This window comes from Delphinus delphis, chromosome 4 (assembly GCF_949987515.2).
Source record: "Delphinus delphis chromosome 4, mDelDel1.2, whole genome shotgun sequence".
Lineage (NCBI taxonomy): Eukaryota > Metazoa > Chordata > Mammalia > Artiodactyla > Delphinidae > Delphinus > Delphinus delphis.
In genome coordinates, this window is record NC_082686.1 from 92,940,576 (window position 1) to 92,965,467 (window position 24,892).

General features: G+C 36.6%; 1 protein-coding gene across 1 annotated transcript in view; it reads right to left on the minus strand.

The window, feature by feature from the left end:
* Positions 1 to 23,452, minus strand: part of NLGN1 (neuroligin 1) — a 723,285-nt gene extending 699,833 nt beyond the window's left edge. Inside the window, exons 1-3 of the mRNA XM_060011117.1 lie at positions 22,819 to 23,452; positions 5,114 to 5,926; positions 4,628 to 4,687 (exon numbers count right to left, since the gene is read on the minus strand). Of these exons, the coding sequence (XP_059867100.1) occupies positions 4,628 to 4,687; positions 5,114 to 5,606 (553 nt within the window). The 5' untranslated portion in view covers positions 5,607 to 5,926; positions 22,819 to 23,452. The remainder of the gene's footprint in view (positions 1 to 4,627; positions 4,688 to 5,113; positions 5,927 to 22,818) is intronic.
* Positions 23,453 to 24,892: the final 1,440 nt, after the last annotated feature.

Below are 24,892 nucleotides of genomic sequence, written 5' to 3' on the forward strand. Positions count from 1 at the left end.
CATTCTTCTACTGTGCCTCCTCCTACACTATTCTACATTCCTTTTTTCTGTCTTAATTGATGGCAAATCTATTTTCCTAGACATTCAGACCAAAATCTAGGAATCTTCTCTGACTGCTCATTTTCTTTTACAACCCATAACCAAATGAGCAAGAAATGTGATGTTTGTAATATATCAAGACTATGACTTCCACTGTTACTCCTCTGGTCTGAGCCTGGACCAGGCTGACATCTTGTCCAAGCTACAACAACCTCTTCTTTGCTCTCCCGGTTCCTCCATACTCTCCTACAATCTACTCTCAATAAGTCAGTCAGAATGATCTCTTTAACATAAAGTCAGATCATTCTGAATCTCATTGCCTCGCTCTCTCTACTCTTTCCAGATTTACCATACCCCTAGTTCTTCCTTAAATACACAAGGCAGAATCTCATCTTAATGCCTTTGTGCTTGCTCTTTGTCATGTTCTTTCCTCAGATACTCATTTCGTTTCCTTCAGGGCTTTGTCCAAAAGAAGACAATACTGGCTAACTTATTTAAAATTACCTTCACCCTCCACACCAGCACACCCAAGCCTCCATACTCTGTTTATTTCTCATCTTCTTATACCCTCTAAATTTAGTTGTTTATTGTGTTTATTGTCTACAATGTGTCTCCACACACTAGCATATAAGCTCCAGAAGGGCAAGGATTTTTTAATTGCTTTTTTTTTTCACTGATGTATCTCAGGGGCCTAGAGCAGTAATCTAATCAGTACGGAGTAAGGACTCAATAAACATTTGTTAAGTGAATAATAAATCAGATAGAAATGTATAAGCATGAAGGAAGAGCATTCTGGAATATAATCCCCTTTTAAAATCCTAAACACACTGACAGTGATAGCAGTCATTTTTATACATATCTAATTAGGAAAAAAATCAGTCTCTATGTTCAACAAATGACCAAATAAACCCTAAATTTATGGAGAAGGCTCTTGAATGAATTCAATATTATCTCAGGTAAAGACTACTAAGCAGAGTGTGTAAATGTTAAATACTTATGAAAATCAGGAATAAAATTCTCAAGGAGTCAAGAACTGTACCACAGCCATCTACAGAGATTGTAATTTTCTATACAATAAAATTGGGGTAAGTGAAAAAAGTGAGTTAACTTATGCAGAAACGAAAATTAATTCTGTATTCGTCTCACACGAGCTATGCAAATTATAGTCAAAGTACTGGAGAAATACAAAGCTAAACAACTCTAGGGTATCCGTAAGCCAATCAATTTGCTGTGGATTCTCCGGGTCTCTTGTTCCTCTTCTCATGTTTACTGCCTAATATTTGACCACTTTACGGTTTGTTGGCAACTCTCATAAGAGAGTGAACTAGAGAAGCAAAATGAAACATAAGCAAATTAAAGCTACTCCTGATAGCAGCCAGGAGGAATACGCTGGGATCTTTGTCTGGACAGTGAGAAAACGTGTACTATTTAAAAGTATTCACTAAAATGTGTACTAAGCATGTTTTCTGGAAGTCAGTTGCTAACATTGGCTTGACCCAATTCAATAAGGTGAGCATTAAACCCATCTAAAATAGAGTCAACTGATAGAATAAAAAGAATTCACGATATATTTGAATGTGCAAAAGCAAGCAGGAAGAAAAGGAGGGTAAAGGGGTGGAGACATACAAGCCTCTGCTGTAGAAATCATCCACAGGATGTAATTTAACATAATGGAAATGCATCTAATATAAGCAAGAACTAGGGCCAAACCTGACTCCACCCACTTACTAGCAGTAGAAACTGGGTCAGAATGCTTAACTCTGAGAACCTTCTTTCAAATTTGTAAAATAAGGACAGTCATATACTTTCTTCATAAAGTTTGGTGATAAATTATGTCAGTCTCTACGTCCAAATTCCAGCTTCTATCACATGTTGCCTGCCTATTTGGCCAAGTGCTGACAGTTATCTCATTTTAAGCACTCATCCTTTCTTTCAGTTTTTCAAGGATAAAGCCCTGAAGAAATATCTACAAGAGTAGTTAACATATGGCTAAAACTATCATGGGAAATTTAAAAAGATGGATTAAAAAGTGCAACTGGGACCTTTTGTAAATGAGAGGCAGCCTATTGGTAAAAATATGTTTTTTTCTTCAATTGTATAGGAAAAATAGTATAAAAGCTCTGTTTAAAAATTACAGCAAAGCATCTTTTGGAGGAGGGAGAAGATGTTCTTCCTTTCATACAGATTAAAGTGCAGAAAATGCTTTGTTCTTTGTAAACTTACTTGAACACAAGTTCTATGGGAAGAGAGATCTTTGTTTCATTCATTACTGATAGTGCATATAATAGGCAATTAAGAAACAGATTTGAATGAATACAGCATACACAGATTGGCACAAGGGTGGTGGTCCATCTGCCTCTGCAGATGACCATACACAATTAAAAAAAAACAGATAAACAATAAGCCAGAATTTTATTAGCACCTAGATAAAATGCAACACAACTATTTCTATACTTCCTAAACTTCCACAATTCTGTTGAAGAACTCAAAGTCCATATGCAGTATATATATTAGCATATGCATAAATATGAAATAACTAATATTTTTTGAACCAGGAAAATATGATTTCCTGAAGTGACTAGACCCTTCACGATAGAGAAGGAAAAAAAAGCTGAAAGTTTGGGGGGAAAAGTTCTATTCCTCTGCTTAAAAGTCAAGCTCTAAACTTTGATTTTGTTTATTTTTTAAAAAAACTATTTATATAGAAAATTACATTTAAATTATTTATTATTTAGATGTTAGGATAATATACAAAGAGCTAATAAACAGCATAACTTAGTTATAATAATATATTAAATACCAAAGTGAACAAATGTTTTAGAATTCTTAATATGAAAACACAGTAGATTTGGACTATAAACCACAGACTGATGTAGGTATCTATAGATCTTGTCCTCAGGCTAATTATAAAGTAGTTCAAAGTTTGCCAAAGTAAATAGCACAGCCTACATACTTCTTTGCCAACTCTCTCATAAAGCAGATGGAACCAACCATCGAAAGAACCATGAAAAAGAATTTTTTAATGAATCCATTTCTTTCTGAAGTTGTATGAGGAGAAGGTCACTTTCTCACTTACTAGCTTACCTTTTGATGTCCTTATCAATTTTTAATTGTACACATTTTTATGTATTATGCTATATTTATGCATTCTTCAATGGCATCTTTATTTATGACTTTGTGAATCAACATCTTTGTGATAGGAGGCAAAAGTCACTTAGCTAATTACACGTGCTTGATAAGCTGCATAATAATAACCACTGCAGTACTGTACATTAGTTGAAAGCATATAAATTACTGCAGTTATTCTCATTGGGGAAAAAACAAGAGACTTTTTTAGTTATCTAAAACATCTTTGTTGCCTCCATATCCACATTCTTAAGTATACTATTCTTTTAACCCAAATCATGACATTAATAATAAAATAAAGGTTAAATTCCATTCTATCAGTCTGACCAAAGAAATAAGAACAAAAACAAAGCAAAATTCAATTTAATGCAAATACGTCTGATCTGCAATTGAGGATTTGGTGATATGAAGCTTCTTCCACATAATGCAATCCCAGTGAAAAAAAGCAGTTTAGACGTTCCCCACCCCACAAGAATGTTGTAATGAAATCTGACTTGGTCCAGCCAGGAGATTAGAAATGCACAGAGAGAGAGAGAATGTACAGAACTGGAATATTAATATGACTTCTGTATGAAGATTGAAAATTCTACAAAGTTATAATAAGGTCAAAATAACACAGATAATTTACTGCCAGAGAAAATCATACTCTCCTATGAGTGATTTACTAGATGTTCTATAAAAATGGAGTGTGGACAAGCTACATTCAGATGCAAGCCTGCAGCTGTCAGTGTCTACATTTGCTCAATCTGGCTAGAGGATGCTTTGAAGGTTGATTTAATTGTAGCTTCTGAATCATGTTCTTCCCTATGCTTTAAATTGTTTAACATAAATATAAAAATGTTAAAGCAATTTTAAGACTGTAAATATTTAGTATAAAAAGCTGCAAAATCTCATTTTTTTCTGGAAGAGTGACTGAAAACAGAAAGACTGTCTGGGAAAAAATACCATTACTTAATAATGGTAATTGCCCAACAGTTATGGAAAATTTACCCTTACATGAGAAAGTTCATAGGGTGTTCAGAAGGAACTAAGGATAAACAAACAAAAAACTAGGTTTGTGACTGAACTGATCAATTTTAACAGAAACAGGAATCTATTATCTGTAGAAAAGGGTTCAGAGATCAAAGCTGAACAGCTGGGAAGGCAGCATCTTTGGGTTCCCTGCAGGCAATGTAACAACCTAAGTATCTTTTTCTCTATACACAAACTCAAAGCAGAGATTCAACTCCTGTCCATGCCACCAGCGCCAGCACACAGGGCACCACCAATGAGCTTTGTCAATGTCATCTACTCAGCTAGAGCTCTCCTCAACCCTCTTTCTATTCTTTGACAGCCTTCAATAAATTCCAAATATCGCCTAACCATTCACTTCCCAGCGTCAGCAAGTCATCCTTAGGGAGAATATCTTGTTCTTCCTCTGCAAGCTGTTTCCCCCATTTTTTATTTTCACTTTTATACATACCTCCTTTTCTACATATTTTCTTGCCGGGTTTTCTGGCACATTCCTTGGATATTCTTTTTACTGAAAAATGAATAGAAGACTAGAAAATAACATGGCGCTCCATCACAGACCGCCGGAACATGCAACACCACTATCTAACTTAATACGCTCCTGCATTTACTGAGTGCGAAAGATCCCCAATTCGGTGAGCCTGCACATGCAATGGAGAAATGTTGATGCATCTTCTCAGAAGTCATTCGGTAGGAAATGGAAATTAGGAACCCATTTCTACCTAAATATACGTGCTGCAGAGGAAAGAAAATGAGTAGGCACAGGAAAAAAATAAGAACGCCAACACACATAAACAAAAAGAGCTGCATGCACACATGTAAAATATGTCTACATGCCGACAGGAAAAGCCATGCATGCTACCAGTACACATGAATTAATATTGTTAGAATAGAAAAATATAAATATATCTCCCTGTTTTTCCTGTAGTAAACTCACCATCCTCAGTTGGGACGTATATATTTAAATACAGGCAATCTTCACTCTGGTCTTGTACGTACGATGAAACCACATCCAAGTTATTAGTAAACCACACAGGAAGCATGACTTCTGGCAATCTGCCATCAATGATATTCTGGGGACACACAGGAGCAAACTGAGTAGCATTCCTGATATCTGACCAAGGAGATGGTGGTTCTGGAGGCTGAAAACGATGTTCTCCTGTTGGCGGGGCTGCATATGGAATGCCAAGAAACTGAATAACTGGACCCAAAATTTCATTATTGAGTTCTTTCTTAATCCCTCTTATCTTGCCGAAGTTGGTAGTCACCAGTGGGTCTCCATCATCCAATTTTTGTGAGAGCACGTGAGCAGCCTGAAGCAAACAGCCCAACACACAAAGAGTCAATGAGGCACCCAATCCCCTGTGTACCAAGCATGCCATTACTGCTCTCCAAACATAAGCTGGCCACATGCATCTGGGCAGTGCCATGGTCCCACATCAGTTGTGTAGTTGTCTGGTTGCAGTGAGGCAAAGGTGTTTGTATCCACTTGAGAAAAACCGTATAACGGTAGAATACACCTCAGATTTCTCAAAGGCGAGCTTGTCAAGAAAAGCTCAGAAAGCTCTTCATGCAGCCAGTATCTCCCATTGATTTCACATGTATTGAAGTAGCATCTTCAATCATCGCTATTTATCAGGCCATATCCTATTGACCATTCTGTTTTCCATAGTAGCAACATAGTGAGAGTGGCCATTGACTGTACATTTCCCTCTTATAAATCAAATCCAGTTAGCTGCAGGTCTATATCCTAGAGAAAATGAAAATAAATCATTAGTACAAACAAGCTAAAATAGACAGAGTGATAACTAGATGTTTTACAAGCTACAGAAATACTTTTATAGTGGCTGGACTCAGGTGAGTTAAATACTACCATAGGAAAATTATGGTTTGATGTGAGATGACAGATGAAATCACCGATAATTAGAATATTGAGAAACTTGCCTCCTGGCTTTATACACACTTAATAGAAAGCAGGCCTTGTTAAAATATACAGTTTCAGGAGCATTTCACAATATAGTTTTCTTAAAATACTGAAGGTTATGTGTGAAGTTTTCCCTTTATTGAAAGTCTTCAATCACTTTAAGGGACCACAGTATTAATCACCAAACATACTAAAAATTAGAATTCAGTAGCAGAAAAACTCTTTAAAAATATTGGTAGGGGGCTTCCCTGGTGGCGCAGTGGTTGAGAGTCCGCCTGCCAATGCAGGGGACACGGGTTCGTGCCCCGGTGCGGAAGGATCCCACATGCCGCGGAGCGGCTGGGCCCACGTGAGCCATGGCCGCTGAGCCTGCGCGTCCGGAGCCTCTGCTCCGCAACGGGAGAGGCCACAACAGTGAGAGGCCCGCATACCGCAAAAAAAAAAAAAAAAAAAAAAAAAAAAAAAAATATATATATATATATATATATATATATATATATATATATAGGTAGGGAATTAGTGGAATATAAACAAACTTTTTAAGAATGACTATTAAACAAACAAATAAAAGGATGGTTCCCCAATCCTGTGCTATATAGAAAAAACAAAGATTATGCTAGAACAAGAAAACCAATATTAGCTCAACTATGATCATTTACGTGCAACTACCTTATAAGGTCATTCACCTTAAATTAAGATTCAAGAATTTAAAAGACAAAATGCCTTTAGACACAACTTGAAAAAGAGACAGAAGTTGGCATCATTTTTTGCAGACTTTTTCTTTTTACCATCTAGCTAGCTATATATTTTAGATATCAGTAAATCTGCAACAGGAAAATTAACTTCTGAGTCAGTCAATATATTTTAAATTACAAATGTTCTCACTACCTGTTAAAGGTCAAAGGAACAACACAAAAAGAAGAGTGCGGCAGTTTCAAAGAGCAACCATACCTAATCATAGCGTTGCATACTGACATTAATCAAACATCTAACACTCTTTACCCAGTCCAACTTAGGATGCATCAGAATAAAATGTAACATTCAGTGCAATGCAATTCACAGTGTAATCTTGCGTTAACTGCAAAATAGCACACAACTGGACAAATCTGTCTTTTCTTGTTCAAGCAATGTTTTAAAGTGCATAGTTTGAAAATAACAGTGTTGATTTGTATTGTAGATGGTTCTATCCTGTCATATTATGGGGAAGATTCCTGAAGAAGTGCTGGTCTGGCAGTGAGGCTGTCCTGACTTTATATTATTGAAAAGGAGATTGCAAAAACTATTTAGGGCAGCAGGAGATTTGGTTCAAGCCTGGTGTTCCTTTAGCTCTGAACAATTCATCACAGCTGGCAATAAGATAAATGCCTTTCTTCAAGAATACTTGTCTGTGTTAATGCTCATACCTTTGTTGTGAAAGCACATTAACATACAAAAGACAGGCTTAGACCCATCCCATTTCTGTGCCAGAACTCTAGCATGTATTGAAGATTTAGCTACACAAACCCACCTCTGTTAAGAGTACATAATGCTCATTCTTGCACAGAATCGTGGTGGGCCACAGCATGACTCAGTCTTCCCTACTCACCTTTTGGTGTTAAAGAGCAGCATTTTGACACCTAAAATAGAGAACCTGTGGTGAGGACTTAAAAATTTCCATCACCATATTTTATTCAGCTTAATTTTCAAATACAGTGATTTCTAAAAATTCTTCTTTACATACTTGGTATCTCACCCAGAATAAAAAGTACTTGATTGGCATATGGACACCAAGGGGGGAAAGTGGGGTGGGGTGGTGGTGGTGGGATGAATTGGGAGATTGGGATTGACATATATACACTAACATGTATAAAACAGATGACTAATAAGAACGTGCTGTATAAAAAATAAATAAAATAAAATTTAAAAATTAAAAAAAAGTACTTGTTTGGTTACTAACAAAATAACGCTCATTTTTGTACTCACAAATCCTTAACTGTGTTAAAAATAAAAGGGCTGCTGTTTCCCACTTTAATGTGCTACTTTAACACAAACTGTGGAGGATGAGAATTCTGCATTCCATGGTAAATTTTCAAATTCTAATGGTTAGCTTTTAAGGTTACATAAATATCCCATTATACATGGGCTTACCTGTATAATTACAGTATCGACCCCAGATATTTTTCAGAGGTCACTGTTATAATAATAACAGTTGCCCAAGTTTAATGTAAAAATATGGCTTGTTTAAGTAACTGAAAATTTACATATATACGTATATATATGCCTAAATATAAAGACTCTCAAATTTGCTGGCAGGGTTTTTTTTTTTTCCTATTTGTTGGTGCTTTATTAGTACAGTATATGCCAAACCCTTAGTTTTTAGGCATTTACATCTCATTTACAACAACTCTAAAAACTAGCTTCAACAGTTATCTCCTTTTTACTTACAAGGAACTGAGACTTAGAGGTTAAGTGTCTTGGCCCAGGTCTCTCAGCTAAACAACAGCAGATCCAGGAGCCCACTGGCATCTAATTTAAAGGCCATCCCCTTGATCATTACACATGATACAGTCTCTCACTTCACAATGAACACTTTTTAAAAAACTGATCCTAGTGCATTTAAAATTGAATTGTAAAAGTGTTTTATGTTCCTTCAGAAGACAGAATGGAGGTAAATACTCTGACAATTTCATAGAAACAGAAATTTAAATGGTCTACCTTGTTCTTACTGGCACTTTAGATTTTGTTACCTTTTTTACCTTTTTTTACTTTACATTGAATGCAGTGATTGGGTATCTATATGTGTTTACGCAAGATCATGTTAAAATAATGAGTAACCCCAAAAAGCCCAACTTCATAATAGGATAAATGTCCATTAACAGATATTGATAAATGAATTAGGATATATTCACAAATTAGAATTCTATACTTCAGAGCAAATAAAGAACCTAGACCTAAATATATCAGCAAGAATAAATCTCAGTATTTTTGAAAAAGATTAGATATAGTAAAATGCTATTTAAATAAAGCTTAAAATATGAAAAACAAAACTATATATTTTATTCACAGATGCATAAATATGTAATAACAGAATATTTGCTATCCATGGGTAGGGAGAAAAGGTATGAAATTAGTTCTAGCAATTAATGTTATTAATTGATTAATCGGAACTCTGAATGATAATCTGGGATGAGGCCTTAAAAGACCACAATTAACTACAGCAAGTTTTACAAATCTAAGATTTGATGGTGTTGGGTGACACACGCAAACACACACAAGCACACACATCTTTGTTATGGAATTCTCTGTATTTTTCTGTATGTTTGAAATATTTTATAATAAATACATTAAAATAATGAGGTCAGAAAAGCCTTATTCAGTAGTCCAGGCAAGTAGATGAGCTTATCAATCCACACAGGACTAGCTTTCTCTGACTTTGCAGTAGGTGGAGATACTAGCTCACAAATTCTTCCATTATTCTTCCCTTTGGGTTAAAGCATGTGCAATCCCACTGAGATAAATAAAACAAAAATAAATAACATTTAAAAAAACAAAATAGATGGGAATATATTACCTCCTTGCATTAATTTATCATAACACCTGGTCCATCAACTAGTTTGTTCCTGAGTGACCCAGATCAAAGAGATGATGCTGGAGAGAGTAGAGAGAAATTTCTAGGACATTAAATAATCACAGTGGGTGGCCACATGCATCCAATTTTTCCTTCACTCAACAAACATTTATTGGATATCTATAACGTATAAGTTATTGTGCTAAATCCTATGAGAATTTAAAGATAAGTACAATCTAGTCATTATTCCCAAGCAGCTACAATATTGTAAAGATCTGAATTGACTACACGCTTATCACCAGAGCTGCATGGAGCTTGGCCAATGCTACACAACTGATGGTTGTTATTTACCATAGTTATGTTCTATAAAGTCACTGCAAACACTGAATTAGAGAATATGAATCCATTGCTCCGAGGGAAATGCATGTGTATACATACATGCATGTGTGCATGTGTATGTGCATTTACACACAAACATATATTATATATACATATTTCACATAGTTACAAATTATCATCTTAAACCCTTAAAACAATTCATCCTAGTAGAGTCTATTTTCTTTATTTTACAAAAGAGAAAACAAAGTTCAGAAGTGTTTAGTGACTTGTCTGAGGCCACCTCACTGATAGATGCCAGAACTGGGATTCAAGTCCCCTCCACGGGCCCCAGAGCTGGAGCTTCTTTCACTATACTGCATTCTCTACCATCTCCATCCTCTGTTCATCTCTGCGTGAGAGCTGAAACCAGAAGTCACATCATCACCTTGCTCAACCTCAGCAGGAAGCACGCTCATGGGGTGACTCACATTTTTTGTTGCTTTGCTCATGTCTGTGAATGACTGCAAAAGCACCGTGAGTATTGACTTTGGGGCTATGAATAAATTTTAGTGAACATGCAAATTTGCAATCCAGATCCAGAAATAAATGACTGACTGTATTAACTAAAGATAAATAATGTTTCATACCTATGAATCTATAAGTTGAAGTCAGAACATAGCCTGGCAACAGCACTTAGTAATAATAATCGGATTTAAGAGCTGGATTTAGTAATAATAATTTAATAATAATTGCATTTAGTAATAACTGGATTCAGTGGAGTGTGACAGTTTACAATGGCCAATGCTGGCCATGTAACTGAAATGTGCTTATGGGAACGGCTCACTGTAAGAGAACCTGACCACCAGCAGATTGTGGGCTTCCTATACCAAGATGTTTCACATGCACACTGTTGGTGGTTCAAGACCTGGAGACAAGGGGTATCCCGTGGGACCCAGGAACGGGAGAACAAAGAAGCCTGAGTCTGAGATTTACAGACCCTATTCAGTGCATACCCTTCTCCTGCTGTTGCTCTTTTATATTATTTGCCTGTAATAAAGCTGTCCAGTGAGTATAACCTATCTGAGTCCTGTGGTTCAGTTCAGTAACTGACCACTTAAAGTAAATAATGTGTAATTAATTCACATAGTAATTAAAAATGAGACAAATAAACAAATGAATGCAATCAGAAAAAAAAAATGTTCTTAGGCTTTAAAAGGAGAGACAGGTCTACCTTGAATTAGTGGATAAGGAAAGAGTTCATGAATCAAGGGGAATATGAGCTGGGCCTCAAAGAATTGGACAAACACTGATGGTTACAGAAGGGGTTCCAGGTAGAGGGCATATTCTAGAAACAGTGGAAAAGATATGTAGTGGTAGTGTGGTGCTCAACCTCCCTGGGAGCAGCTCACACTCCAAGTAGAAAGTCCACACCAGTGTAGAAAGGTCTGGTCTTCTTGCTTCAATGCAGACCCACTCTGAGGGGCCATCCCAGATGCAAAGCTCCCTGTGGAAAGGGGCCGAGGGAGGAGTTGGTTGTGATTCCCTGACTGCCCTCCCAGGTGTTTTTCCCGATGGTATGTCCAAATAAACTTTTAGCAGGCAAACCTCCATCTCAGAGTCTTTTTATTTTTTTTTTCCCTGGGAAACCTGACCTACGACAGAAAGGAAAGCAGCAGCCACATTTGAGGAGGGCACAGTTTAGTTTGGGCAGAACACAGAGTAAATGAGGTTGAGCACTGGATGAGACTGGAAAGGCAGGTTACAGCCAAATCAAGCAAGCCCTTAATTAAAAGGCTAAAGAGTTTGGATTTTATTCACTGGATGATGAAAAGCCATGAAATGTTCTTAGCAGGGGAAGAGTATTATCAAATCTATTCACAAGAAAATTAAACTGGCGGTACTGTGGAGCAGAGATACCCAGAGCAGTGTGTTCATACCCCACCACAAGAGTACCAGATGAGAGAAGGGAAGTAAATCATTGAACTTCTATGTATTGTAATTTTTTTATAAAGCAAAAAGAGGAAGAAATTAAGCTTTGCTAATATGAATATATGGTTTCATGCCAGTGTCTTCACGTGGTTGTGTGATGCACAGAACACTTGAGATGTTCTTTGGAAGGTGATGGTTCTACACTGCGGTGGGTTTGCCAGCAGGTGGCATTTTGTTGTTACCGCTCCTTTTCAATGTTTGGTGATGTATTAGAGTTAATATCACTGGATAAGCAGATGTATACCTTTTTCATCATGTTTTAGTTCATGTAACACTCAAAAAATTGGCCACTACATTAAGATTTTCCCACAAGATATAGATTAAAGGAAATACTAGTAATAGAATAAGGACAGGGCTTCCCTGGTGGTGCAGTGGTTGAGAGTCCACCTGCCGATGCAGGGGACACGGGTTCGTGCCCCGGTCCGGGAAGATCCCACATGCCGCGGAGCGGCTGGGCCCGTGAGCCATGGCCGCTGAGCCTGCGCGTCCGGAGCCTGTGCTTCGCAACGGGAGAGGCCACAACAGTGAGAGGCCCGCGTACCGCAAAAAAAAAAAAAAAAAAAAAAATATATATATATATATATATATATATGGACAAAAACAGAGCAGAAATGAAACTTCTCCTAGTTCTAGCATAAGTTATTTTTCAGCTACATTGCAAGACTGAAAATAATGGCTATCTAATCATATATAATAACAAGCAGACAAAAATATTTGCAAACATCAGAAAGATAATTTTGAAATGCAAATTTATATCCATTTTAGTAGCTGTGAACTGTGCCCTAAGAATCTCTACATCTTGAGCTATTAATGAATCATGGGAAGAAGGCATCAAGTTTATGTTAAAAAAAAAAAACTGACATCTTTCTCATCACTTAGTGTCTATTTTTGTGTATGTTTTGCAACCTGATGGTAGAGATATTTATGTAGGAGTATAAGTATATATTTTGTACTTTTTTATGATTTGGTTATCAAAAACAGAGGATTATGTAACCACAAAGGTGTGGAAACCATTACTTTAGTGAATGAATTGGTGGGAAAGAAACTGGAAACAGTTTTATTTTCATGTACAGTTTGAAGTACAGCTAAATACATCCACATTTATGGGAAAATGACGTCAAGAAAAGCTAATATTATAGATCATCAAATATTTGCCAAGCTCTGTCCAAAGCACTTTACATTCAGTCCTCACAACAAAATTATAAGCCAAGTATTATTATCTGAGATGAGGAAAATGAGGCTTTATGTGGTTAGATAACTTTCTTAAGGGCACAGAGCTAAAATAAATAAATAAAAAGGCAGACTCCCTAACTCTAAAGAATATGTCCTGAACCTTTATGATACATGACATTTTGCTTTGCTCCTGAATGAGACAAACTCAATAAAGTCGTACGCTCAGTTTGAAGGTATTCAGGAGAGTGAAATACACAGGACACCAACAGGAGGGAAATAGGAAGGTGGCTGATTAGCTTGCTGAGGTTAATTAATAGGCATAATTTGGAGCGGCTCCAAATGGTGTGGTATTGAAAGTTTTTCCAGCAACATTCCATAACCTGGGTCAGAGAGTAAATGACAGCAGTTAGGAATAGGGATAAGCAAGGCAAGAATGGTAGAATTTCAAGGAGCAAAGGTTATAAGAAATGGTAATTCTAGTGTTGAATAGATTAACTAAATCTGGGTAGGAAGGCAGGCAGAACCAGAAGGGTACAAGGAGAAAACGTAAGAAAGAATTAGAACCAAAAATCACAAAGATGGGAATATCAAAGTTCAAGACCTTAATCATGTAGAAGTTCAAGGTCTATCACAGCCCATGTTGTGGCCATACCAACCCGTAGCTATGGACAACATGGTGACAAGTATATACTGGCATGATCATCGTTAATTAATTAATAACTTGATTAATGCTAGCACCAACAAGTATGGACTGGGGCCAGTGAGCTAACTATATCATCTCATTTAGCTGTGTCTAAATACCATGAGTTAGAGACAATTATCATCTCTATGTAAGAGATAATTAAACTAAAGATCAGAAACACAAAGCCACTGAAACACTTTTCAACAAAAAAAGAAAACATTTTTATGAACGTAGGGAGTTCCAACAAATAGAAAGAGATAAGGCAGAAGAATTCAGAGACTCTAAAGATAAACCCTGCCTCTTCCTCAATTCTATCCAGAGCCTCCTTCTAGGAGGAAGGGTAAGCAGGCCTCAGTGGGTTCCCAGGTTACATCCCGTTCTCCCTTCCTTCACAGAACATGTAAGCAGGGTTCTACTTGTTCTCTCTCTCCTTGGGCTATTTCTACTCTGAATGAACTTCTCCAATGATGTAAGTAAATAACAGAGAAAATAGAATGTTATGGAGAAAAGGCAAACTAAAATTTGACAGAAATAGGAGAAAAAAATTTTACCAACAAAATATTTTAACAGGAAAAAATCACAAGTATATCACAGAGGTTATACCTGGTAGCAAACTATCTTTGTGAAAAAACAATATTAACTAAAACAAACAAACAAAACACAGCACTGGGAGCCATGGTCAGTGAATTGGACCTAACTTGTTTACCAAGATCTTCCTTCCTGAAAAATACTCTCCCCATCAGATTTTGCCTGGAGGGACTCCAGCTAGGATCCCTCAAGGTCTGGCTCAAATGTCAGTACTTCCTTCTCAGACCCTCCCAGTCACAAAAACACTCCCTCCCCGCAACTCTCAAAGCATTTGTTGCCTTTCTTGTAACGGAACCTGTAGTACTTTTTACTGTAGTAATTTGTAAACCTGGATTCCCTATTCATTCTTATATTATTACATCATTTATTGTCAGGCACGGGGAAGGCCAACATGAAGGAGAGAGGCATAGTGATGATTCCCAAAGAGACTAAAGTTCAATGGGGAAGACAAACTTTATGTAAATATATCACACAGGTAACTATTTAGTCATAAATGCTTTGCCAAGAAGGATAATGCTCTGAGGGGAGAGTTAATGAGTCTGGAGTGGAAAGGATGATCTTCCTGAAGAAGTGATCTGTAAACTGGGTTCTGAAAGATGAGTAGAAGTTGTCAGGGGGCAAACTGCGTCAGACAGAGGCAAGGGGAGACCCAAATGCTGTGAAGCCTGGGGCTCCCTATTAACAAAGAGATCAGTGTAACTTGAGAGAAGGGTGGGGCATCAGGCTGGAGAAGAAGTGACATTTCAAGAAATTCTAGGCCAAAAAATTAGGGATGTGAGATCTTACTCCAAGTATGATGAGAATAATTATAATCACAAAAATAACGTAATCAGATTAGCCTTAATCTTTGAGAACAGAGGCTATGGCTTTTGAATTGCTGATTTGTAACTACCATCCCCCAAACAATTTATTACATTGTAGGTCACTGGAGAATATTTCTTGACTGAATAACCCATTCATTCATTATATTGTTTTTCACTAATTAACCCTATCCTCAGATTTTATTTATTCATCTGTGATACCTGACCTCTGTGAAGGCATTACCTTAATTACAGTTGCAGCAAGAGAAGATAAAACAGAGAAGAGGTGATGACAAGTTGAAGTACAATGAAAATTCCTCATCATGCAGAGGTGTGCATGGACGGTCATATAGACTGGTGACTAATTCCATTACTGTTTGGCAAAAATTGGGATTTTAAGATGCTATAACAGCTTTCTGACAACACAAAGAAAAAGAGATCTAAGTGGTAGTGTTTCCTTCTGCATTCTGCAACTGAATATTTCTACTAAGACCATCATTACACAAATGGCTAAACATTGGGTGGTTCTTGTTTGTTTTGTTTTGGGTATGCAAGTAAAACAATCCATTTAACATCTAACTGTATAAAACAAGTTTTACTTTCTGTTTACTCTGAACCTATTCTCAGATAGAATATCTAAATATTAATTGTTAAATTTAAAATCTACCGAGGAGCAAGAAGGTTAAGGGGGCAAGAAGGGCAAGAACTGTAAAACAGGTTGTTAAAAAAAAAAGCATGGGCAACAGTTTTAATGTATATGTAAAATACCACAGGACACATTTTTAAAACCATTTGGTGACCCTGTGATTCTCCCAAAAGAAATGAATAATCACTCAAGAGCTCAGGAGAGACAGCTAGGTAGAGCTGATTACTTCCCTTGATATTAATGAGGCTTTTGTCTGACAAGAGCCCCTTTTGGGTTGCAAGTCATCGTATCCAGAAGCAACTTAATTATGCCTGCCAGTATCTTTATAGAGAAGGCAGTACAACCTAAGAGCAATGCTACCTTCTCAGTTCAGTATTTAAGCCTATTTTTCTTTCTGGTGAGTTGCTGTGCCTGGGAAGAGTGGAGAATTGCCATTCCTGGTGCCCTGTTTAATTAAATTCCTCTTTAAAAAATCCCGTGCTGCCAGAGAATAGCTACAACTTTGGCAGAGGAAGGGCTAAGTTTCTCAGTATGGCCCTGTGCCAGGGTGAGTCAATCTTGACCCCTTGGAGGATGATTAGCAGAGAGGGGGGAGTTAAACCTTTGTGCCCATTCAGTCCTAGGCTTCTGCTGGAATTGGCAAATACTATAGTTACTATTGCTTAAGCAGTAACTGTCTGCTAGGAACTGGACTGAGACCACCAACTCCTTTCGTGTAAGGCACCAAACAACAATAAGGGTTCTGTCACTCCTGACCTGGCTTAGAGCTCAACCGGTGCCCCAAAGGGGAAAGGCTATTACACTTGCAATCTTCTTCAGATATCCACATCTTTTATTTTCTCTTCGTATTACAGATCCATTATACACTGATGCATTACAGTATTATTAGTACTAATAATAACGAAATTCAAAACAATGCTCTATTCATGGGCCATTTGTGTAACAAAACATCAATGAATATATATTCACAAGAATTTAATATACACATGGAGTAAGTTTAAATTATTTCACCATTTAAATAAAACTGAACAATAGGAAATTTGTAATTATAAATGGCTTTAAAAATTGAAAAAAGAATTAATGGCCAAAATGCCAAATATCATTATATTTTAGATCTTACTGCCCGTGTTCTAAGTGTTTGAAATAATGTTTAGTGCTTCCAAAGTTCCTTGAGATATCACATTTTCTACATGGCAGAAAATAATTCTAATGTACATTTTAGTAAAGTATAACCACAAACAATCCTATTATACTTATGAGTCTTGATAAAATAATTTAACAAAATAAAATAAACTGTATAAAAATTTCACTAAAAAGTTTTAATTATTATTTATCTTTGATTAAAATGCAATCTTTTAAATATATTCCTTTCTACTTTTGGAATTTTGCACATAGCTTTAAATATCTATCAATTCAAACAACGATTTATGTTAAGAAAAAATTAAAAGCAAAAATGAAGAGATCAGGTATTAAGCAAGAGGTTACCAATTTAGTTGTTAACATCCAAGGTTAGAACCAGGTCTCTATATTTATTTAGCAATATTTATTGGTCACTACTGATATACCAGGCACTGTTCTAGGTGTTGGGGAGAAACACACATAGCTTTGAAAAGCCAGACAAAAATCCCTGCCATTATGGCTGTTATACAGACTACTACTACTGTATTATTGCAGCATGTAAAATGTTTTACTCTTATATATTAAATAATTCTCAGATTTATTACTAAAGACCACAGCTCTAAATAATAGAAACTTTTGGCATCAATCTTAGAGCAACATATGCAATCTTAGAGCAACATAGGCACAGTTAAAGAGGTAAAGAAACTAGTAACTTTTTTTTTTTAACCCATAATAGAAAGGATAGATAACAATGTCACTTGCATGTAAAGTTTTGGATAGCTAAGTAATATAGATTTAAATTAAAAATGACAGATGCACTGACTTGCAACATAATGGTTACAGAAGTGAAATTTTACTCCTTTTAGCTTTACGGTTAACGAATTGATGGCTCAAGTATTATTTTCAGGTGTGAATACTGTGATAACTGTTGGTCAATGTGATATGTAGTAATCACTGTTTTCCTGGTCAGTTCTATCATAAGCGGAATGGTTGTCCTATGGGAAAAACTTACGCCAGTGATAATTCTAAGTTAGTTTTTTATCAAATCAGTATTTATTGATTTAACGTGTGACCATGTTAAAGTTCCAATATGGAGTATTCCATACGACAGTATGAAAGTATTCACCATAACTATCTAAAAAAACGGCAAGATTTTCAATTCATTTTGAAATGTTACAACTAACCTCTTTTCTTCTGAAGACTCAATATTCATTGGGTGTTTCAAGGAAGAAAAAACTACTGTTACACACAAGTGATGCCAAAGGTCTGTATGAATAATAAATTAGCCTATCAATTGGATGTTTCCAAAAAGGCAGTTGTTGAGGAGCATACATAAGACCTTCATATTATTGCCTGACTGCTTCACTCTTCCCAGAATGTACCTACATTATTTAAATACAGACAAAATATGAGAAAACCACATTCTAAGGAAGTATTTGCCCAATATTCTCTCTCTCCTTCAATTTCTGCCCCAATATACAATGCCACTACCAAATAAATAAATAAGCAAGCAAACAGATAAATAAATCCACTTATTTTCTAAATTATGCCAGAAATTAAACTATAGGTGCAGGTAAATTGATATATGAGCAGACCTCCTATGGAAGCACCACTTACAGCACACCCAAAGGGATGGCATGGGTTTTGGCAGGTAGCCCTACCTGCAGGCATATGTGGTATTAGAAAAGTAGACCATAGAAAAATGAAAGGCTACTGTGTGGCCTGTCTCAAGGGGACTAATACAGAACATGCCTGGATACAGAGTTAATGTACTAAACCAAAATTGCTACAGAAGAGTGAAAACTGTGAAAAAGTGTATATTCTTCGATTTCATAAGTCAGACCCAAGCTCATCAACTTAAAGGCAGGTCCTAAGATGTCAACTGCATTTAGTAGGTCTAGTCTCAGGCTGGAACTTTATTTCCTGTGATGTATCCCTGTGATTTTTGATTTTACATCTGTAGAAATAACTTAACTTGCATTTGTTCCAAAATGAATTTCATGCTCAACTTGTTTTTCTTAATTAAACTTCCTTTAGCAACCCCTAATATGTGTATTATTCAAGCTCATTAGTCCCATTCATGCTTGCCTGTCATTTTTTTGGGTACACATTCATATACTGAAGTGCTCTGTTGCTATATATAGGAAGAAAATTAAATAATAAATATGGGGAATTGAATGTTTTATGAGTGTCAGGATGAGAAAGTGCCTGTAAGGCCCATAAGGTTTCACACAAAAGAGGCATTACTGCTAAAGCTAACATGCTGACACATCTCTCATCTATAAAGTCTGCAGTAATGGCAGCAGTAAAGCATTTTGCCATTGACTAGAATTTCTCTTACATGCAACGGAAATAGACACAGAAGAGATTATATCGACTGTTATAAAAAGACTTCATATAAAATCCCCCAAAAGTTTAATGTCTAATAATTTCAAATGTCTGGAGTGATTTACTAGTTTTCCCTGACTTCAGTTAAGCTTAGAGTTGGCAGTCTTTCTCTTTCAAACATGTTTGCTACCAAATAGGTGGGTTTTCTTTGGGGGGGGAGATATTGAAGGCAGAAATATATCATATCCTTTTATAGCAACATAGCAAAATTTGACATTGTCAATGTGATGCCATTAATAACAAAGCATAAATAATCAAACCTGTTACTATTAAGGAATTATTCTTAGGAACAGTTGAGAATGTAGCTATCCCACAAGATTAAGAGGTTAGCTACCTCAAAATGTTTTAAATTACCTTTTAAAAGGCATTTAAAAGGACACCTTAAATTCATCGTGAGTGTTCTATATGTTAATTTTTTAATGTTTCTGTGCTTTGCAAAATTAAATATTGAAACTTTTTAAGTTTTAAGGGTTTTATTTTTTTGCATTTCTTGATAAAGCAGAAGAGATGGAAGATTGGCACTTTGAGAAGCCATGTGTTAAATTTCAACAAATCATTAAAAAAGGATTGCCCTTTTCATTTTGCATTCAATTAAGAGTGTGTAGCAATTTTCTTTAAAAAAAAATCAGTTAATGTAGAATAATATTTAACTGTATTTAAATGTCTCAAAATCATGGAACGAATCTGCAGCAAATGTATTCAGCACCCCCTGAATGTTAGGCCAGCTAGAACACATGGAAGGCTTTCGAGAGACAGGTGCAGCAAAGCTCCAGTGAATCAACATCAGTTTTCCCATGGTGATAAGCTTGGGGGAATCCAACGCTATTTCTTGTCACATACATTAGGAACTGTGCTTGCAACTTTCAGGGCTAATTGAGAGTTTCTATTTCTTTACCCCAAACTACCACATTTTGTGTTATTCAATAGCAAAACTGAAACAGCTGATCAAGGCTACCATGTTCTTTTTAATAATCATGACCCAAAAAACATGTATTTGGATAAAGTAGAGCAAATGTAATTAATTTTCTAAATGAACTCTTCAGGTTTTTCAATAGTTCTTAGAGTCATCCACTCTATTAATAGAGAACTTTTATGTAACTGGGTAACTTGCTCTTCATTTACTGGCTACAGCTTTAAAATTTTTTTGTGGTGTATCATTTTGTTTATTTTTATTTCTATCATTATTAACCTTCCAAAGTGGATCTACCACCTACAAAGTTTACCAGAGTTTTATGTAGGAACCGCTTGTAGAAACCATAGAGTGGGCCGAAGTTTCCCCCTTTTCATTTTTACTGCCAAAAGAAAATGGAACGAGGGACTACTAAGTATTGATTATTCTTGACAAACGAAAATATTGTTCAGCCATTACAAAGGTCCTTTAAGCTGACTCTTCTGGCGTTAGCACTATGGCACATGCCATGACCACTGCGTCAGTGGTTGTGAAATATGCAAATTAAAATTTAAAATGACTTCCTCTTTCATATTTCATACTCTCCATCTACTTTTATAGTATCAACATTATATTCTCTACTAGTCTAAAAAGAGGAATCCCAGCCCATCTCCCATTCACCTTCATTATTGATTTACTATTATCATTTAATATGTTACTTGCTAGCTGTCTTTTTTAACTTAAACTTTGAAAAAGATGTTAATATTAGTGGACTCTGGCCAGCATCAGTGGCTAGAATGTAACAAAATGCAGAATATCCATTCTTCTAGTTCTTGCTGCACATAAACCACGTGATTTAGAGCTGCGTTTTTTTTAAAAAAAAGGCAAACCCAACCTCTCAGATATCTTCTTAAAACTAACAGTTAGGCTTGTAGAAACTATTTCTTACTGTTTTTATCATCTCTAGAAAAACTTACGCAAAGTCTGCAGAAGTAAGTAACTTTTCCACTGTAGAATCCTTGGGAGACAAGAGTTTCATATTTTACTATTTAATCTTAAAAAAGGAATGGCATTGTTCTTGTTTCAGTGTTTAGATTTACGAAACACATATACACACACAAATCCAGGAAGAAAGTTTGGTGAGGCTCCTCTTTTAATACCTGAACGTCTGATGTATCTGGAATTCCTGAAATAAGTATTGGGATGATGAGTGCTTTAGATGATATTGAAGAGTTGCCTTTCAATGAGTTCACACTTAATGAAGAGGTTTCAATGTTAAAACCATAAAGGTCACATTTCATAATCTATAAACAGAAACCCCTGAAAAAATATTTGATGCTTTTCTTTAAAAGATTAAAATGTAGAAAATACATTATTTTATAGTTTAACTATTATATATCTCCATTTTATTCTAATACAGCTGAATGTCTGAGGTTTAAAATTTAACAAATTGGCCTTAAATAGGAAAAGCCAACTAAAACTATGATGCTGAGGTATTAGAAGCTTATAAAGGGAGGGGAGTGCATTAACTTATTTAACGTATCTATCTACATATTTTAAACGAACCTCTTCTTTATATGTAATTGTTCTGAACCTATGTGGACTCCAAAATTGGTTCAGAAATAATATGCTTTTCTGATTCCAAAGCAACTTACAGTTTCCTAAGTCAATTAATATTCACTCATTTGAGTGATTAATTTTAATTATATCTGCTGAAATTGATTTTCCTACTGTAAATAACGACGAGCTTTTACTGAGAGCAATGAAGTAACATTTTAAAAGAAAAAGAAAAAAAATCCCTGAATTCAGTTGCAAGAAAATGTCTGGGAACGCGCGCACCGCTCAGTTGGAAAGAAAAGCCAGTAACTGGCGAGGGAGCCAGGGTAGGGATCCATCAGAAATGCAGCCGGCTGCCTGGCGCACTTGCCAGCCTGGGCCCTCGGCAGAAAGGCTGCAACGCCTTCCTGGACTCGTCCAACTCGAAGAAAGTTACCTCGGACTGTATTATGCAAAGTCGAGCAAGTGAATTACAAAACAACATGTGTGGCCAGTCACCCACTTCTACTGTCTCTATCCGATGCAGTGACCCTGTAACCCTTTGGTGTTTCTGAGAGGAGAGGCGGGAAGGGGAAGGAAGAAAGAGCGAGGGAGAAAGAGACAATATGAAACGGCCAATTCCCCCTGGAAGCCAAGACAGCCACCAAAACCGCGGCCGAGGCAGCAGCGATTTCTACTTGGGTTTCCCCCCCTTCCACATGCAGGTTTTCCAAGGCGTCGCTGCCGCCTCTCCTTAAAGTATCACTAGGAGAAAGCACTAGATCCAAGAGGGATCTCCCAACTGAGAGATTTTCAATGCAAACTTGAGAGCTTGGAGGGTTGCTTGGCTTCCCCACCGACGCCACAAAATAAGGTTTTTGAGCTCGATCTAGGTAGCTCCCTAGCGATCCACCGGAGATGCGCGAGGTGGTCTACATCCCCCACTTCTCTTTCCATTTCACAGGCACCCTGTCCGCAGCACCTTCCGCGCGGCGGCACACAGACCCAGGCAGCCCCCTCCCAATAAAAGACCCCACACTTACCCTCAGTAAGATAAATCCACAGAAGGAGCCCCCTCATCTTCCCCCAGTCCCCTTCCAATAATTCAAGGAGACAGTTTCTGTAACACTTCGCCGTCAAATTCAAGCTGAATTGCTCTAAGTATTTACCAGTTCCTAGACGCTTATTTTGGAATCTCGAGCACCCGGTTAATTCTTGCTTCAGAATTCAAGATGCTTCCTTTATTTTATTTATTTTTTTCTTCTCTAAGCAGCCGCAACCCCAGTTTTGCGCCCCCCCTTCCTTTTTTTTTCTTTTTTTTATTCACCCACGGACACTTCCAAAACGTGTCGATTGATCCTTTTTTCTCTCCAGATGCAACCACGATCCAGAATCCTTGAGACTCAAAGCCACCTCCATGTAAATCCGACCATCAGGCGAAAAATACAAATGATCAAACAACGTTACTTCTTTCAGCTGCAATCAGATAATCCTACTAATCCAATAGATTTATCTCGATTGGAAATTGACCTCAAAAATGAATCCCTGGTGCTGATGTCCAGTAGAGCGATTTCGTAGCCCTGTTCAGATGACCAAAAGAACTGTGGATTCTTTCCTTCTTTCTTTTTAAAGTCTTTTTTGGATTCTGGGTGCACTGCTCGCAAAAAATGCCGAGGACCCTGGTTTTCCCCTAATATAGGTTTCTACTCCAAATCAGTGCAGGATGAAAAATGGTACAAAGATACCCCTAGTGGCTTGACGTGATATTGCAGGGATCTCACTTTTTTTTTTTTTTTTTTTTAATCCCCTCTCCTCACCGTTTTTTTTTTTTCCCTCCCCTCTCCCCCCTGTAGATAACTGGCTGCTATAGTAGTGAAACAAGAAGAAGGCTGAACAGAGATTAACATGAATAGTATGTGACTACTTGAAAAAATCGTCTGATCTTTCTTCTTTGTTTTACTTTAAAGACTGAATCTTCTGTGCTTCTGTCTCTGCAGTATTCCATCTTTTTTCTACAGAATTTTCCCCAATGGCTTATAGTAGCTAAAAGGCCAATTTGGGGCAGCTAGTGATTTCAAAGCAAATGTATTTGTTTCCTGAATAACTACAGATATCAAAAGAAGCCTCAGTATTCCTGAGATACGCTGTTTTTAGAAAAATCCTTAACATTCTGTTTCCTTTAAAGGAATATTCATATGTGTGTGTGTGTGTGTGTGTGTGTGTATATATATATATATATATATATGCATTTTTGGCAGGTTTTAGAGAAAAACAACCAATGCAATGAATTTCAGGATTGTTTGGTAAGCAATATTTCATAAACTTTAATGTGTCTACCAATAACCCAGGGATCTTTTAAAAATGAGGATTCTGATTCAGTAGGACCAGGGAAGGGATGAAATTCTGCATTTCTAGCAAGCCCTCTGACTACACTCTGATTTATCAAGGGCCTAGTAAACTCGGGAAGTTGAATTCACTTTCCTGCTGGTGGGTGCAGTAGCTGCAAGGACTCCAAGGTCTTTCTTAACTGACTAAATAATTAAATGTTTTTAGTGTACGAGCTACTAAGGAGTCAAGAGATCTTCCTTCTACCACTGGTTTTGTTATTAATTGGCTATGTGACTTTGAGCAGTCACTTCTGACCCAGGGTTAATTTATCTATTAAAATTAAAGAGTAAACTCAAATAAACTAACAAGTATACTTGCTCCTGGATGGAAGACTCAGTTGTAAATTAATCTATAAAACTGAAGTAATTATTATTGAAAGCCCACTGTAGTTTTTCATAGAACTTGAAAAGTTAATTCTAAAGTGTTTATACAAGAGGAAAGGGTCAAAACTTGTCAATACAATTTTGAAGAACAAGGTATGGGGAATTTCTATATTGACTATTAAGGCTTAATATATAATGACAGTAATTGAGGCAATGGAGCTTTGGTTCATAGCTAGAAGTTGGTCCAGGGGAACAAAATAGAGGGCTTAGAAATCTATCCCCACATTTATGGAAACTTGATAAATACCAGGTGGCATTAGAGGGCAGTAAGGAAAGATGAATTATTCAGACAATAGATTAGGCATATGAAAAAAATGTATGTACATACAAAAAGTCAAAGCATAGA